The sequence below is a fragment of the Alligator mississippiensis genome, chromosome 4, assembly GCF_030867095.1.
Source record: "Alligator mississippiensis isolate rAllMis1 chromosome 4, rAllMis1, whole genome shotgun sequence".
Lineage (NCBI taxonomy): Eukaryota > Metazoa > Chordata > Crocodylia > Alligatoridae > Alligator > Alligator mississippiensis.
Window position 1 is genome coordinate 22,073,412 of NC_081827.1, and position 15,579 is coordinate 22,088,990.

The 15,579-nt window shown below is 45.9% G+C and overlaps 1 protein-coding gene across 1 annotated transcript in view; it reads left to right on the forward strand.

Moving 5' to 3' along the window:
- Positions 1–701: 701 nt before the first annotated feature.
- Positions 702–15,579, forward strand: part of MAGI2 (membrane associated guanylate kinase, WW and PDZ domain containing 2) — a 1,249,850-nt gene continuing 1,234,972 nt past the window's right edge. Inside the window, exon 1 of the mRNA XM_019487511.2 lies at positions 702–1,224. Within this exon, the coding sequence (XP_019343056.1) occupies positions 921–1,224 (304 nt within the window). The 5' untranslated portion in view covers positions 702–920. The remainder of the gene's footprint in view (positions 1,225–15,579) is intronic.

The following is a 15,579-nucleotide window of genomic DNA, read 5'->3' on the forward strand; positions in this document are numbered from 1 at the left end:
GGTGGCGGGGCAAGCGGGGCAAGCAGGGAGCTCCCACAGGCAGCCGTGGTGGTGTTGGCGGTGGGGTTGGGGGAGGACGAGCGCTGACCAGCAGTTGGCCACCAGCCACAGACACCATTAGCGGTGATCAGGGACTGCCCACAGATGACACCGGTGGTGTCTGGGGCAAGGGGCTGGGGGTGGCTTGTGGCACCAGCAGTGTTGGTGGCAGCCAGCGGCGATTGGGCACTGCCCACAGATACCACTGGCGGTGTCAGTGGCGAAGGGCTGGGGGTGGCTTGTGGCACCAGCAGCAGGGACCAGTGGCAATCAGGGACTGCCCACAGACGCGGGCGGCAGTGTTGACGCCTGGGGAGGGGGTGGCTTGGGGGTGTCCCGCCAAGCTCAGGGGGCGCACGTGTAGCCAGTGCCCATCAGCCCCACGAAGGCTTTTTAAACCCGAAAGCTTGCTAGGAAAAAACGTTTGCAAGTATTTTAATAAAAGAGCTCAGCTTCACGCCTGCCAGGGACACGACGGACTCGGCAGCGGCTCCCACCCCGCAGGCTTCGGTGCGCGGCGCAGGGGGTCGGGCGCGGCGCGGCGCGGCGCGGCGCGGGGCAGGGCCGGGTCCCCGGGGCGGGCGGGCGGGCCGGGCAGGGCGGCGCGGCTCCCCGCGGGGGGCGGCCCGGAGCCGCGGGGCAGCGGCGATGTGCGCCTCCCCTCCCCGCCCGGCGCTCCCCGCCTTCCCCGCGCCTCGCCAGCCAGCCAGCCTCCCTCTCCGTCTTCACTACCGGGTCAGGCTGCAGCGCAGCGCCCGGGCATCCCTCCTCCTGCTCCGGCTGCGCCCCGCGGCCATGGGCAGCCGCTGAGCCGAGCCCCGGCCGGCCGGGAGGGAGGCTGCAGCCCGCAGGGTCGCCCCTGCCCCGCGCCCCGCACTGCCATGTCCAAGGGCTTGAAGAAGAAAAGCCACTGGACCAGCCGCGTGCACGAGATCGTGCTGGGCAGGAGCCCCGAGGGGCAGCTGGGCTTCGAGCTGCGCGGCGGCGCCGAGAACGGGCAGTTCCCCTACCTGGGCGACGTGCGGCCGGGCCAGGTGGCCTACGAGGGCGGCGGCAGCCGCCTGGTGCCCGAGGAGCTGCTGCTGGAGGTCAACGAGACCCCCGTGGCCGGGCTCACGCTGCGGGACGTGCTGGCCGTCATCAAGCACTGCAAGGACCCGCTGCGCCTCAAGTGTGTCAAGCAAGGTACGCGGGGCCGACGCGGGGACAAACTTCGGCTCGCCCGGCTGAGGGAGGGATGGGGGAGAGGATGCAGGAGCCCCCCTGGGCTGCCGCCCCGCTCCGCGCACTCTCACACAGACTCTCACTCACGCGGGCGCACACACACACACACACACACCCACACTCACTCACAGGCACACACACACCACCCAGCAAGTTTAGAGAAAGCCCTGCGTGTTGAAGCAAGGCATGGCAGCATTTCCCAGCCACAACACTATAGTGTTCAGATGCCAGCAGACAAGGGGTAAATGTGATGTCTTTTATTTAGACCAACTCCAAGAGTTGGGAAAAGATGTGCGTATTGGGAGGGGGGTGGTGGTCCTGGGGTGTGCGGGTGTGGATGTAATGGACCCCCCCCCCCCCACACACACACACATCTTCATGTGAGAGGTGTCACAGGGAAGGCTCCTGCAGCTGGAGAAGCTCTTGTGGGCTGGCTTGAGGAGCAAAGATTTGATGCTGGCTCCAAACAGACCTCGCGGTCGTCCCCAGAGAAGCTATCTTCTCCCCGGACAAAGTGTGACCGTTCGGGAGTTTGTGCCTGTCATCTGAGGTCAAAGCCTAAGAAAGGTTCGGAGGAGAAGAAGTTTGTCCTGCCACATTGTGAAGTGTCTGAATGGTTGTCCAGAGACTGCTTCCTTTAACTGATGGCAGAACAGCGGCGATGCTTCCAGTGGCTGGCTAAATCCTGCTTGGAAAGGCAATGTGTGGGCATACCAGGCTCAGAAAATTTATGTCCTGGGACAAACACAGGTCCTGGGACAAATGTAATGTCTGGTCCTAGCCTCTGTATATTTTTAACATGGGGCATTTCAAATCTGTATTAATACTGTAGTGGAAAGATGCCTCGTACTATGTCAAAGGACATTTGTATTCTAACAGATATGCCTTTGGAGGCATTACTGAGAGCTCCAGTGGATGCCTAGAGATTTCTCCAATATACCCAGCCTTATCCTTCTAATCACTAGCTTATTTTTTTACAATGGTTTCCATGAAATCTTTGAGTTATGAAAAGCTATGCAGATCCCTGGGCTCACTAAAGTGGCTCCTAAAGGCAATGGAAAGACTCCTCATGTGAGTCAGGACCTACTAGTATCTTCAGTTACCTCTATGAACTCGTATCTCCAAACAGTTGACCTGCTCTGGGATTTGTTAATTGGTACGTTACATTAGCACATGGGTTAGCTGAAGAGTACAGCAAAGCAATAGGTCACGTCTTGATGGACAGAAGTACGGTGATGTAATATTTTATGCAGTCAGTGAAGATCAGAATGGGAAAAGAGCTGAATCACTTCTCCCTTGTTAAAGTGCATATGGTCAGCTCTGGGCACCTGAATGCTGGCAAACCTGCCACACTGTTTCAGCTGCTTAATGTGACTTGGGTTTATCTTGACTGGTTTGTAGTGATTTCAGGAAGGGGGGAGTATTTCTCAATGATGCTAAGGGTCAAAAAGATAATGGTGTAAGTAAACATGTTTTTGGTTTTTTTTTCCCCCTGACTGAAAATACTGTTGTCTCCTTCTTTACAGAATAGGAACAATTCTCTGTATTCATTTCAGTGTTCATTTGCTTTCAGTTAATGTTTCATAAGAGAATATGAAACAGTTTTCTGTTCTTAAAACTTTGTGGGGGGGGAGGGGGGGTTGAAATGGCCATAAGCAAGCTACTAGTTTGTGTGCCATTTATAACTGTCTCTCTCAATACATGAGCTGGGGACATTAGTCGGGGCTCCAGTTTCTTGGGATACAGAAGCTGAGTTCTGGGTTCTAGATCGATTGTGCTCATTGAGAGTTTCGCTGCAGTCTATCCATGTGCTACATTTAGGAGTGACTCCTATACACACAAGATGGATAACTTCATATGCTTTGAAGTTTCAACTGCCTACCCAGATCCCTGGTCTAAGAGTGACTTTCCAGTTGGAAATCTTTCTCCAAGGTCATTCCCTGTTCTATACCATCCTCTTTATCAGACAGTTCTGCCAAACGGAGTGACTTACAAGTTTTGGCCTCTTTACTAAAACGGTCCTTGTTGTCTATATTATACCATGCAATGCAATTTGGTTTAATATCAGTACTTCTTGGTTAAAGAGCATGAGCATTATATATTAAGATTGCTTTCAATTAAAAGATTACTTTTTCCAACAGTATTTTTCAACAGTATACTGAGAAAAAAAGATGGACAATAACATTCCTTATATATTTTTATAATTTTGTTCTCTTTTAATTATAAAACACTTTTAGTGTGCTGGAACAAGGTTAATGAGACCATTATCATAATTTCTGCATAATTTATCAATGGTAACTCTCTAAATTTTTCACTGCACACATTTAATTAAAATCGCATGACCTTGAATGGACCATGTGACTCTGGCTTCTCTTTCAGAGTAAGTGCTGTCTTAGAGTGAAATCAGAGTGAGGGATATGAGGGTAGAGCTTCCTATTTTTAATATAATACTTACGTGTCTTGGAGCATTTCTGTTGTTTGAAAGTTTTCATAATTCAGCAATCAAAATTCACTGTTGGATTACATCAATATGTGGCTAATTCAGTTTGACAAGAAGTAGCTTACCTTTTTTTCTTGAAATTACAGAAAGGCAGCAATACTGTACTGATTTACAGTGAATGACCTCTTCTTGCTATCCTGCTTTGAGCAGACAGTATCCTTCCATGAGTGGGGAGTAGGTGGAAGGGGCTGGACTAGATGATCTCCTACAGTCCCTTCCAGTCTTGCTTTTCTATGATTCTGTGTTGTGCTTACTGTGATACACCCAGTTCTGAAATATTTAAAAAGCCAAGCTTTTATCGCATTATGAGATTAAATACTTTTGGTCCAAAAAGACCAAAGATATTTTACTACTATACAAGCTGGGAATCAAGTGTTAACACAAAAGACATGGTCACATTCATTCACAGTCGCTACATATCATCAGCAGACCAGTCATGGGAAACCAGTGAGCAGTCATGGGATGTTATATTGAATAAAGAGGGGTGGTACTCAATTCGTAAGGATTGTAATGTACCTCATTACTGTCTGGGCTTGATATAGTAGAAATAACATAAGGAATACTTTAGTGTAATAGCTACCATCATGATTAATCCTATTAACAATCTGTACTGTAAGCATTTCTTGGAGGCTGCTTTTTGTGGAAGCCCCTCCCCCCATTATGACTTTGATAGAAGAACCACAGCAATTCCATTAAAAATATATTCAGTAAAATCCTGGCTTCACTTAAGTGAATGGCGAAACTCCCATTCATATCAGTAGGAAAAGAACAGGCTATGATAGGATTAATGTCCCATAGATTTTTTAGATAATTTTCTTTCAGAGGAAGGATTTTGAATTGTAACAGAACTATTAATTCAGTATATTGTAATTGTTCTGAATTACAAACTTCTAACAGCTGGGTCAACTGGATGTGGCTTTTGGCTGTGTACTCATGCTAAAGGCCACCCACAGTTTATCCACTTGTAAGTGGGTACCGGGCTATTTGGGCTGGGAAGTCAAAGGTAGCTGGATGTCATGCTGGGCACATCGTTTCCTTGTGTGCCATTGGCTACTGAAACTGCCTTTGCCATGCTAGTCCGACAGGTGACTCTTTGATGTTGATTCTAGAGTGACTGTCATGTGTGGAATAATCCTAGTATTTTACAAGAAAATAAGAAACGCTGCTTCTTGAACTTGACTGTTTATGTATATGAAGTGTGGCCTTGCTAATGAATTATTCCTAGGCACATAGATGCAATTTAAAATAACATATTTATTCGAATACAAGATGAGCCTCCCCTCCCCCGACCCTTGTCTTACATTTGCATACAAGGAAACTGCATTAAATGTATCGGTTATCCGTGAACTGCGTCTAAAAGCAGCATGTGCTCAGTAATGGAAACCAACTATGAAGTTGATTACATGCAGCCAACACTGAGCATGACTGTAAAGTACATGGCCCATATTGGGCAAACATGCTGAGGGAACCTACCACAGGGACTTATTTTGCAAAAATATGTATTTCTATATATATAAATAAATACACACACACACACAATGGGCATAAATACTGATTTAAAAAAATATCTGTTTAACCTGTTGTAATTACAACAGTAAAATGATTAATTGATACAGCAACCCCCCTCCAGTAGCTAGGCTCCATAGACCCCGGAGCAGCCATTTGCAGCCTCCTTGCTGCCTGCTGGGCTCCATGGTGGGTGGCAGGGGCCTGCCCAGAGCCCAGGTTGCTCATGACAGGCTCCTCCACAGAGCCTAGCTGTTGGTCTAGTCTCTTCTACCCTTCTCCTCGCTCCTCCCTTCCTCCCGCCTGCGCTGCCACCTTCCAGTTCCTGCTGGGGCACTATGTGGCTTTGCACCCTTCCCCATGCTAAACGATAACAATAGGCTATAACCAGTTATCACTGGGCTTATCAGTTAAACGATTAATTGGTTAAACCTGGGCTTTTATTAAATGAGTACATTCGGTGCTTAATACAGGCATGAATTTTTTTTGTCTTCCATTTTGCTCCTTAACTAACATATTGATAGTTAAAATACAGCTTAAAATCTAGTTGTAGTTCGGACTTAATCACCTGCATAAAGTTGAGTATGTGTTAAAGGGCATGTGGAGATGAAACAGGGGCCCTAAATTGAAGCAGTGGGTTTTAAAAAACACCGCTTCAACTTAGGGCTGATCAAACCCCCATGTCCTACATGCACCCTGCTGACTTACCTGCCTGTCCAGTGTGGAGGGGAGAGTGAGCTGCCAACAGGCAGAGTGGTCCCTGCGCTGTGGCGGGGATGGGAAGGGTTGGTGCTTCCCACGGTGGCAGCAGTGCTCCCCTGCCAGGTGGCACCTCCCTGCAGGCATCCAGCTTGGGATGTCCCAGGGGGCATCATAGCTGCAGAGGGAAACACCAGGCCGCCACGCAGCTCAGGCAGGCAGACAGGCTCCAGGGGGGGTGGGAAAGAAAAGATCAGACTCGCCACTTTTCTTGGGTGAAGCTGCTTTCCCGGGCTGCTGCCAGGCTGCCTGCAGGCCTTCCTGCAGAGCCGTGCAGCTGCATGGAGCCTGCTGCTTTGCTCCACGGCTGTAGGGCAGCAAACTAAAACTCCTCAAAGGAGTTTTAATTTGCTGTGCCCCAAGTCATTTAAGGCGCATTATGCCATCGAATTTCCTACAGCGGCTAGAATTAATGTGCAATATGACACCAAGGCATGCAACCACCAACAACATTAAAGCGGTGCAAAAGCATTTAGCACTCTTTAAAGTGTTGTGCACACATGCCTCTCATTTCATCTACACAGGGCCAAAGTGCTTTGCTTATGAGGGATGGACTTAAGTATGTTTTGAATACTTTCTAAATCATGGCTTTAGTTGTTAAAAGCTATTATATGTAATAGAAAAGGTCAGATTTTTTTATGTCTTTGTCTGCTGTATTAAGTGAGACCAAAGATCCACCTGGTTCATGCTAAACTTGAGTGTACCAGCCCCAGACCTGTGCTGGCTCTGCAAGACCCTCTTATTGGGGTTCTGGCTGCACTTTTCCCGACATCTTTTATTTTATGTGCACCCCATCCATGGCCCCACAAAGTTCCAGCTCATTCTCCTCTTGGCTGTGGTCAGGATATCTTATCTAACAGACCAGGAAGGAGGTGCTGGTAGGGGGGAACACGGGTGACTGTAGGACTGTCTTGTTTTTCCATGTCTGTGCATATCTCTGGACAGAGTTTCACTGGACAATATCCACAGTCTCCTTAGATATGTTTAAGGAGCAGTGTCTGCAAGCTGGAGTTCTCTGCTCCCTTGACATCATAGTTATTAACCTGCAACCTGCACTCCTGTTCTTGCTTCATCATCCTTTATACCAAGAATTTAATTGTTATACATTTAGTAACTTCTCTTTAACCACTAAGTGGGGGTTGTTCCTGGGGGACCTAGGCCCACTATCACCGTGTAACAAATAGACCTATCTCTAATACCAGGAAGTAGCAGATACTTTAGAGAAGGGATTTCAAACTCACCCAGGCCTGAGGCCAGATTGGAGCCATTGGGATCCTTGTGGGCTGGATTGAGCCTGAGGTATGGGGAAGCTTCTGTGGCCACCGCAGCAGTGGCGACTGGTAGCTGTGGCAAAGGATATAGCAAAGGTGGGTTCTGAGGTGGTGGCAGTGGGTCCAGAGGTAGCAGTGGGTCTGAGATCAGGGATCTGCTGGTGACAGGAGGCAGTAGCATAACTAGTTTGATTAAGCAGAGCACCAGTCTTGGGCACCTTCTTAGAGGGGGCTCCTGCATTGCACCCCTCTCCATCCCAGGAAGTGTTTCTATGGCAGGAATAGCCCCATGCTGCATAGCCATAGGAGCCAGGCAGGCACAGCCACTTTCCCAGTAATGTAACTGGGGGCAGGGGGGCAAGCAGAATTGCATCTCCCCCAGGAGAGGGAGTCTTTGTCATGGTAGTTGCAGCCCTGGACCCAGTAGCATATGTGGGCAGGGAGGGGGAGTGAACAGGGCATTGGGGGCAGCTTCCAGGAACCCACACTGGGGCTGGTGCAGCTGGTATGCAGTGAGTTTGTTCCCTAGAGGAATCAGCCCAAGTCCATCTTATTACTGCAGCGGCCTGAGTGCAGAGAGCAGGGGCAGGTAAAACTCTGCCCTCTTCCCTGCCACTGCTCTCTGGTGGTCTGCATACTTCCCTCCCCACAGCCTGCCCCAGCCACTGAAGGAGCTCACTATGCCTCTATGCGCAAGGGATCTGGCTTCAGCAGGAGTCCTGGGGTGCAAGGTGTCTGGGGGTCCAGCAGGGGCAGAGAGTTTGAGGGGAAGCCATGGTGGTGAGCCATGCCACTGCTGACCAGTGGGGCTGAAGGGTCTTGAATTCTGTGGCAGGTCATGATCTCCAACTTCCAGTGGCCTGGCAGGCTGGGTAGAGAGGTTTTGTGAGCTGGATCCAGCCTGCAGATCTTATTGTTTTCCGAGCCACGTTCCCTGCTTTAGAGGAAGAATAAAAAAAAAAAGGGCATGTGTGTAGAATCGTCTATACCTCATCAGATCCTCCCAGTTACCAGCAGGCATAGACGGCAGGGTAGAAATGCACCTGCCTGACTTCAGATTAACACGGCTAGCCACCTCTCTCTGCCCAGGGACAATAGCAGGGGCAGATTGGAGCCGAGGGGAGGGAGTGCACCCGCCTTTTATTTTTGCTCTGCCCAAAATTTAAAACAAGCTGCTTAGAAGGGGCAGTGGCATTTCTGTTCAGGCAGTACTGAAAGACTCAATTGACTTCACGACTCATTATCATCTCCCTAGTTCCTGCTGGTCTTTCTCCACTCCACAGGTATTAACAAACCTCTCTTCTTTTTAATGATTTTGATGTTCCACTATTCAAACGATCCTTTCTTCTGCAATTTTGGTGGCAGTTAGCCATTCTGAGTAATGTCTCTCTTCTGTTTCACAATCCTGCAGACTGTTTTCAGGTCTAGCTAAAACCTTAACTCAGGTGCGGTAATATTAACTCAGGTGTAGAGATGACTGACAGTGAAGAACTGGAGGCACTGTCAAGGTGCTCAAGATGGCTAGATTTTGCTTTATGAATCTGAATAAGAGATGTACATTTAACTATAATTTATAGATTTTCATAAATTGTTAGGGGCTGGAAGGGACCTTGCATAATCATTGGGTCCAGCCCCCCCGCTCTAGGCATGAAGACAACTGGGGTCAAGTGACCCCAGTGAGGTGACTGTCCAGTCTCCTCTTGAAAACCTCCAGGGTAGGTGACTGCGCCACCTCTGGAGGGAGTTTATTCCACAATCTGGACACCCTGACTGTGAAGGAGTTTTTCCTGGTATTAAGCCTGAAGTGGCCTTCCAGGAGTTTGCATCCATTGGTCCCAGTCTTCCCCAGGGATGCCCTAGTGAACACTTGTTCACTGAGTTCCTGATGCACTCCTCTGATATAGCAGTAAGCTGCTATGACAGGAATAATGACTACAGGAGTAATGACAAACTCTTTTGATTAATTTTGCCTTGTTTGTTGTGTTTGTTGTTTTTAAACTTTTATATATAATCTAGCAAATTAATGCACGTTCCAATAGTTATATTTGTTTGCGCTTTGATCTTAAACTGGGGATTGTAGCGTAATTAGCATATTAATAAAGCTTCTAGTTTCTCTTTAACTGGAGAAGAATATATGTGGCGTGTTATAGGTGGTAATATGCTACACTCTCCTCCTACCTGTCCTCTTTCCCCTTCTTTTTCAAAATCCTAGATTTGCCCATGGGCAGCAGTCACAGGCTTAGGGATAGCCTGAACCTGAGGTTACAATTGTGACTAGTGTTTAAGAACCCATAACAAATTTCTCTATAAAACCATTAGCATTATTTTTTGAACTTCCAAAACAAAATCTTCTGTATGTTATGTTGCATGTAGATCTTCCAGTTTTGATATACGTCAATGTGAAAGAGGTTAATATTTTCGTAGAATATTTTTCCCCCTATTATTCTATTATTCTTTCAGTTAGGTAATCTGAAGAGTTTTTAAAAGAAATTCTTTGGCTATTTCAATGTTTAAGAAAGAGCGTTTTTATAATCATGGAATTATTGTGTGAATACATTTTAACCTTGACGTAATTTCTTCCTGTATATCCATGTATATTGCCTTTTTAAATGTGAAAACTGAAATCTAATTTCCGTTCATACATAAAAAGTAATATTTTTATGTGACCCACTAATTAAATTGATTTTCTTTTTCATTTTGCTGCTAAAGTAACAGGTCTGTGTCTTTAGTAGAAAACATGAATGATTCAGTGCATTGCTGTTGAACTATCAAGTACTGCATCAATAATGTACATATATATTCTCTGGAAAAAAAATATATGGTACATTAAGATTTTTTCCTAGGTTCGAAAAAAAAAGATTCATTATACATTGGAAAGTGATACTTCAAAACTATTAGTCTGGTCTTCTTTAAAAATATGATGTTGTTGACCTAAGCAAATACTGGCAGTTAAATTCATTTTCTTTTTTTTCCTGTCCCTTATGCCATCCTTGCCTTTATTCACCTCAGTTCAAAATCTATCAAAGCTCCTGGTTCGTATGGGTGATATTTTGACAACTACTTCCTCTGCAGGAATTGATGATGCTGCATGCCAGGAACTCTATGCAGAAATGGGGTATGTGCACATGAGCGGAACCCTTTTTCTCTGCTTCTCAGTGGTCTTAAAGAGTGTCATTAAATATAAGCCCATGATTTTCATGTCAGTGGGTCATTTCCACAGGAAAAAAAAATAATTAAAAATGATACTGCTCTCTTTACTTGTTATATTACAGCCTGTTAAGTTCTGCTCTCAGTTATGCTGGTGAAACTGTCACTGCTATTAATGTCAAATGAAATTATGCTAGCGTAAGTGAAAGCATATTTGGGCTTGACTTATTTCAGATACTGTATAACTTCTAACTCTTATTTCAGTAGCTCTTAGAGAACTACCAATTCCCAGTTTTAGCTCCAGTGTCCCTGAGTCTCTTCTGTCCATCATTTGGCTCCCTCTATAAGGACAGTTCATTCATGAGATGACTAATCTAGTTTCTTGTATGCAGCATAGGAAAGTGGGTCTTCAGGAAGAGGCATGTCTTTGTGGCTCAGCAAAAGGATGCAATGGAAGAAAGCACAGGGTTGGTTGTAATAGAAACAGACACACTGGATGCATCCAGACAAGTGTGCACGTGTATTTCATCAGAGACAAATAGCAATGGCACATAGTTGCACGTGCGTGCTCTGGTGTGTGACAAGTTGACCAGCTGGGGTAACGGAGGATGGGGCCAGCACCTAGTCTGGCACTAGCAGCCTTACTTTGGGTCCTGAGGCTCCAGCAGTGATGATCCGGCATCAGGGAGCCTGTCCAGCAACTGGAGTGTGGCTCTGGCTGGCCAGGCTCTGGTTTTAGCAGTGCACGCTGCTGCCACGTGTGCCACTCTGCTTTTTTCTAATGCTGTTTTTTATTGGCACTGTGATCTCCTGGTGTCAACCCTCCCCCGCTCCCCCTCTACAAATCAGCAGCATGGGTAATGTCTGCATGTGCAGTGTGTGCCGTGTGCGGGGGCGTGTGCAGTGTGCGACAGCACAGACGTGTACCCAGCACTTCATATCTCACGTGTGCTCGTCTGGATGCACCCTTTGGGTTCTGATTCTTCCCTTCTTCATAGTAGTATGATCTGATCAAAGCTGAGGGGATCTCTTTTTATTGCAGGAGGCCTCAGGGCAATGACTTGGGAATTGACTTGGAACAGCCAATTCTTTCTGTTTATACTTAACACTTCGAGCAGGGAAAAAAAATCCCTCTCCTCACACTTCTCAGAAGAAGCTACTTGAGAAGAACCAGGGAACTTAATCTTTGTTTAAGTATTTTGCTCAGGACGAGATTGCTGACATGCAGACTTGGCAAGATGTCTTTTGTTTAGCTCAAGGGACATGATTTTTGTTTCACTTCTAACTAAGGTGGGGAAAGCACAATTGATTCCGATGGTTTAATGTTGGTGAAAACTCAGTGTAAAGGAGAAACGAACCAGACTCTCTTTATGAAGATTGTTTCATATGTGCGTGTACAGGGCTTCGTTCTATTCAAAATTAGGACTCTAACATGCTGTTGAAATTACTTTAAAATGCTAAACACTACAAATAATGAGTTATGTCATGTCTTAACAATTGGTGTGTCTTTTATTTTTCAGTTAATGAGTAAGGTCCTTTTAAGAGTAGAGTAGGGTACATGACTGTCGAATATGCTTGGAGCAGATTGGGGAGCAGTGAATGGGAGAGCCTGGCTACGTGTTCAGTGAGTGGAAGATGCCACATTGCTCTCAGAGTATCTGGTCACGGACTCTATGTGGGCTCCCATTCCAGTCCAGAGCACTGTCTAGAAAAGTTAGGATGCATTTATTTAAGGCACTTATGTGTCATCCATAGACCATCAGAGCAATATATTTACCTCAGATAACCTGTGTGAAATTCTGTCGTTCCCATTTTAAACGTAGGGAACAGGAGCTAGGGTAGACTAAAGGTCAGATTTTAAAATTATTCAAGCTTTTAAGGATGGAGATAGGTACCTACTGGGATTTTCATTGATTTGGACAGGATGCCAATGCCAACATGCCTACCTGTGTCTGTAGGTTCCTGGATACTTTAAAAATCTGGCCATGAATAACTTAATCTAGGTTTATACAGTGGCAAAGCAGGAAACTCAACTTTGGTCTCTATATTCAGCACCCTACCCACAGTACCATCCTTATAGAGATATGGCATCCATCTGTTCAGACTAGTTTGATTATTGGCTCAACTTTGTCTTGATACAACTCTACAAACTTTAGGGGAACTTCCTCTGATAATAGTAGTTTGGCCTTTTATTTCCAGTATAACCACCTCTACAGCCCAAGCATTTCAGTTTTCCCTGTCATACAAGTGCCTCTTATAAAGCAGTATAATTGTATGGCAAGATATTCATACAATTGCCATACAATATATAAAAGCCACTTTAGGCCAGTTTAGTGCCTATCTTCAAGAAAGGGAGGAAAGTGGATCCGGCAAGCTATAGGCCCATCAGCCTGACTTCTATCCCTTAGAAAAATTTATTAAAGAGGCCATCCTTAATGGACTGGCTGATGCCAACATCCTGAGGGACAGCCAGCACGGGTTTGTTGCGGGTAGGTCTTGCTTGACCAATCTCGTTTCGTTCTACGACCAGGTGACCTATCACCTGGACAAGGGAGAAGAGATTGATGTCATATATCTTGACTTCAAAAAAGCTTTCGATCTGGTATCCCATGATCACCTCTCGGCAAAACTGGCCAATTATGGCCTTGGGTCCACCATGATCCACTGGCTGGGAAATTGGCTCCGTGGTCAGACCCAGAGGGTAGTAATTGATGGAAATCAATCATCATGGTGCCGTGTGACCAGTGGGGTCCCCCAAGGCTCTGTCCTTGGACCCATATTGTTCAACATCTTCATTAATGATGTGGACATCGGAGTCAGAAGCCGACTAGCCAAGTTTGCCGCTGACACCAAACTTTGGGGCAAAGCATTCACACCAGAAGACCGGGGGGTGGGAAGGGAGGGATCCAGGCTGACCTGGACAGGCTCAGCAAATGGGCGGACAAGAACCTGATGGTGTTTAACAAATGCAGGGTTCTCCACCTTGGGAGGAAAAACCTGCAGCACCTTTTTAGGCTCGGCAGTGCTACATTGGCTAGCACTATGGAAGAAAGAGACTTGGGGGTCATCAACCACAAGATGAACATGAGCCTGCAATGTGATGCTGCAGCTAGTAAAGTGACCAAAACGCTGGCTTGCATCCATAGATTGCTTCTCAAGCAAATCCTGGGATGTCATTCTCCCCTTGTACTCGGCCTTAGTGAGGCCGCAGCTGGAGTACTACGTCCAGTTTTGGGCTCCACAATTCAAAAAGGATGTGGAGAAGCTTGAGAGAGTCCAGAGAAGAGCCATGCGCATGATCAGAAGTCAGGAAAACAGACCTTATGACAACAGGCTGAGAGCCATGGGGCTCTTTAGCTTGGAAAAGCGCAGGCTCAGGGGTGATCTGATGGCCACCTATAAGTTTATCAGGGGTAACCACCAGTATTTGGGGAAACATTTGTTCACCAGAGCGCCCCAAGGGATGACGAGGTTGAATGGTTATAAACTACTGCAAGACTGTTTCAGACTGGACATAAAGAAGAATTTCTTTACTGTCCAAGCCCCCAAGGTCTGGAAAAGCCTGCCATCGGAGGTGGTTCAAGCACCTACACTGAACACCTTCAAGAGTAAATTGGATGCTTATCTTGCTGGGATCCTATGATGCCAGCTGACTGCCCTTTGGGTGGGGGGCTGGACTCAATGATCTTCCGAGGTCCCTTCAAGCCCTAATGTCTATGAAATCTTTGAAATTGAAACACCACAAAAGGAGTATAGAATAGTAGGTAGAAGCAACTGAAAAGGAAGAGGGCAAAGGGCATTCAACCGGAAAGGAGTCTGATCCGACAGTTGCTAACTAGGCACAACTCGTAATACTAAATAATAATCTTCTAAACAGTACTTTTATCTTCATCCTTAATTTCCTTATGAAATTAGCATAACATTCCTGTTATTGGACAAAATATTTAAACCTCAAATCTGTAATTTGGAACGTTCACTACAAGCTTGTTTGACATAAGGCTGTTGTTTGTATAAATCTGCCATATATTTATTTTTAACAATGTGTAAATGAATTACAAATGCTTTCTTTCTGAACTATAGCTCAGCACAACATGCAGATTGCTTGGACCCAGACTACGGTTTTATCAAAAAGAGTGTTGCTGCCAAAGTAACACTCCAAAGTACCTTTTCCTTCATGGGCAGATTCTGGTTAGTACTGCAATACATGAGTCGTACTTTTACTTTCACTCTGTTGGCTTCAGATATGTTCTTTCTGATGTCTCAGAGTTCTCTGATTATTTCCATGATGGCTGAACACAAAGGAAATGAAATAAGATGGGGAAAAAAATAGAAAGTAAAGCAAGAAAGTATAAATAAAATCCTAGCAAAATAAAATGAAGGGACTGTTCTACTATGGTGATACTGGCTTTTCTACTTCAGGTATCACAGAGATTGTCAGGTCCAAGCAAGTTCTGGTACGATACAGCAGTTGGGAAACCTGGTTTGTGGAGAGGGCCAACACAAGGAGGATGTACTTGTTAAGTCTCTCTTATATCTGCAAATATTGTTTAAGTGATGTGCAAATCATGTGATAGTTCTCTGTCTGTTTTCCTCATTTCTTTCCTTTTTATTGCAGTTGCCCAACAAGAAGTATGTTCTTAAATGGCCAATTTTTTGACCTAAGTCTTCACTAAAGTAGGAAGGAATACTCCATGTTTTGACAAAAGGTCTCAGGGAAAACATGCATGGGTAACGTGAATGTGACTCACCCGTGACAGTGCTTCTCTAAATAAATGCTTACCAGCTTGCTCTTTTTTGGCCCCAGCATGCTAGAACTTTGTTTGCCTTAATTTCCGTTGCTCTAAGTAGCTTGTAGCATTTAATTGCATTTGCATTTGCTTCTTTGGTATAGGCACACATATAGGCACCAGCTCTTCACAGAAATGAGACCTCACATCCCATCTGTCTTATGCTTCCAGGACTATGCTGACCTTCAGGCTTCTCAGGAGCTTAAACACTCCCTTTCCCAGAGCTTCAATCACGTGTGCTCTGGATTTATAGCGAGCTCTTCAGGGCTGTCTGAGAGTTGAAGCAGACAGACACAAAAATGGTTCTTTATGTTTACTAGCACAAGACACATACATATGAAGACAA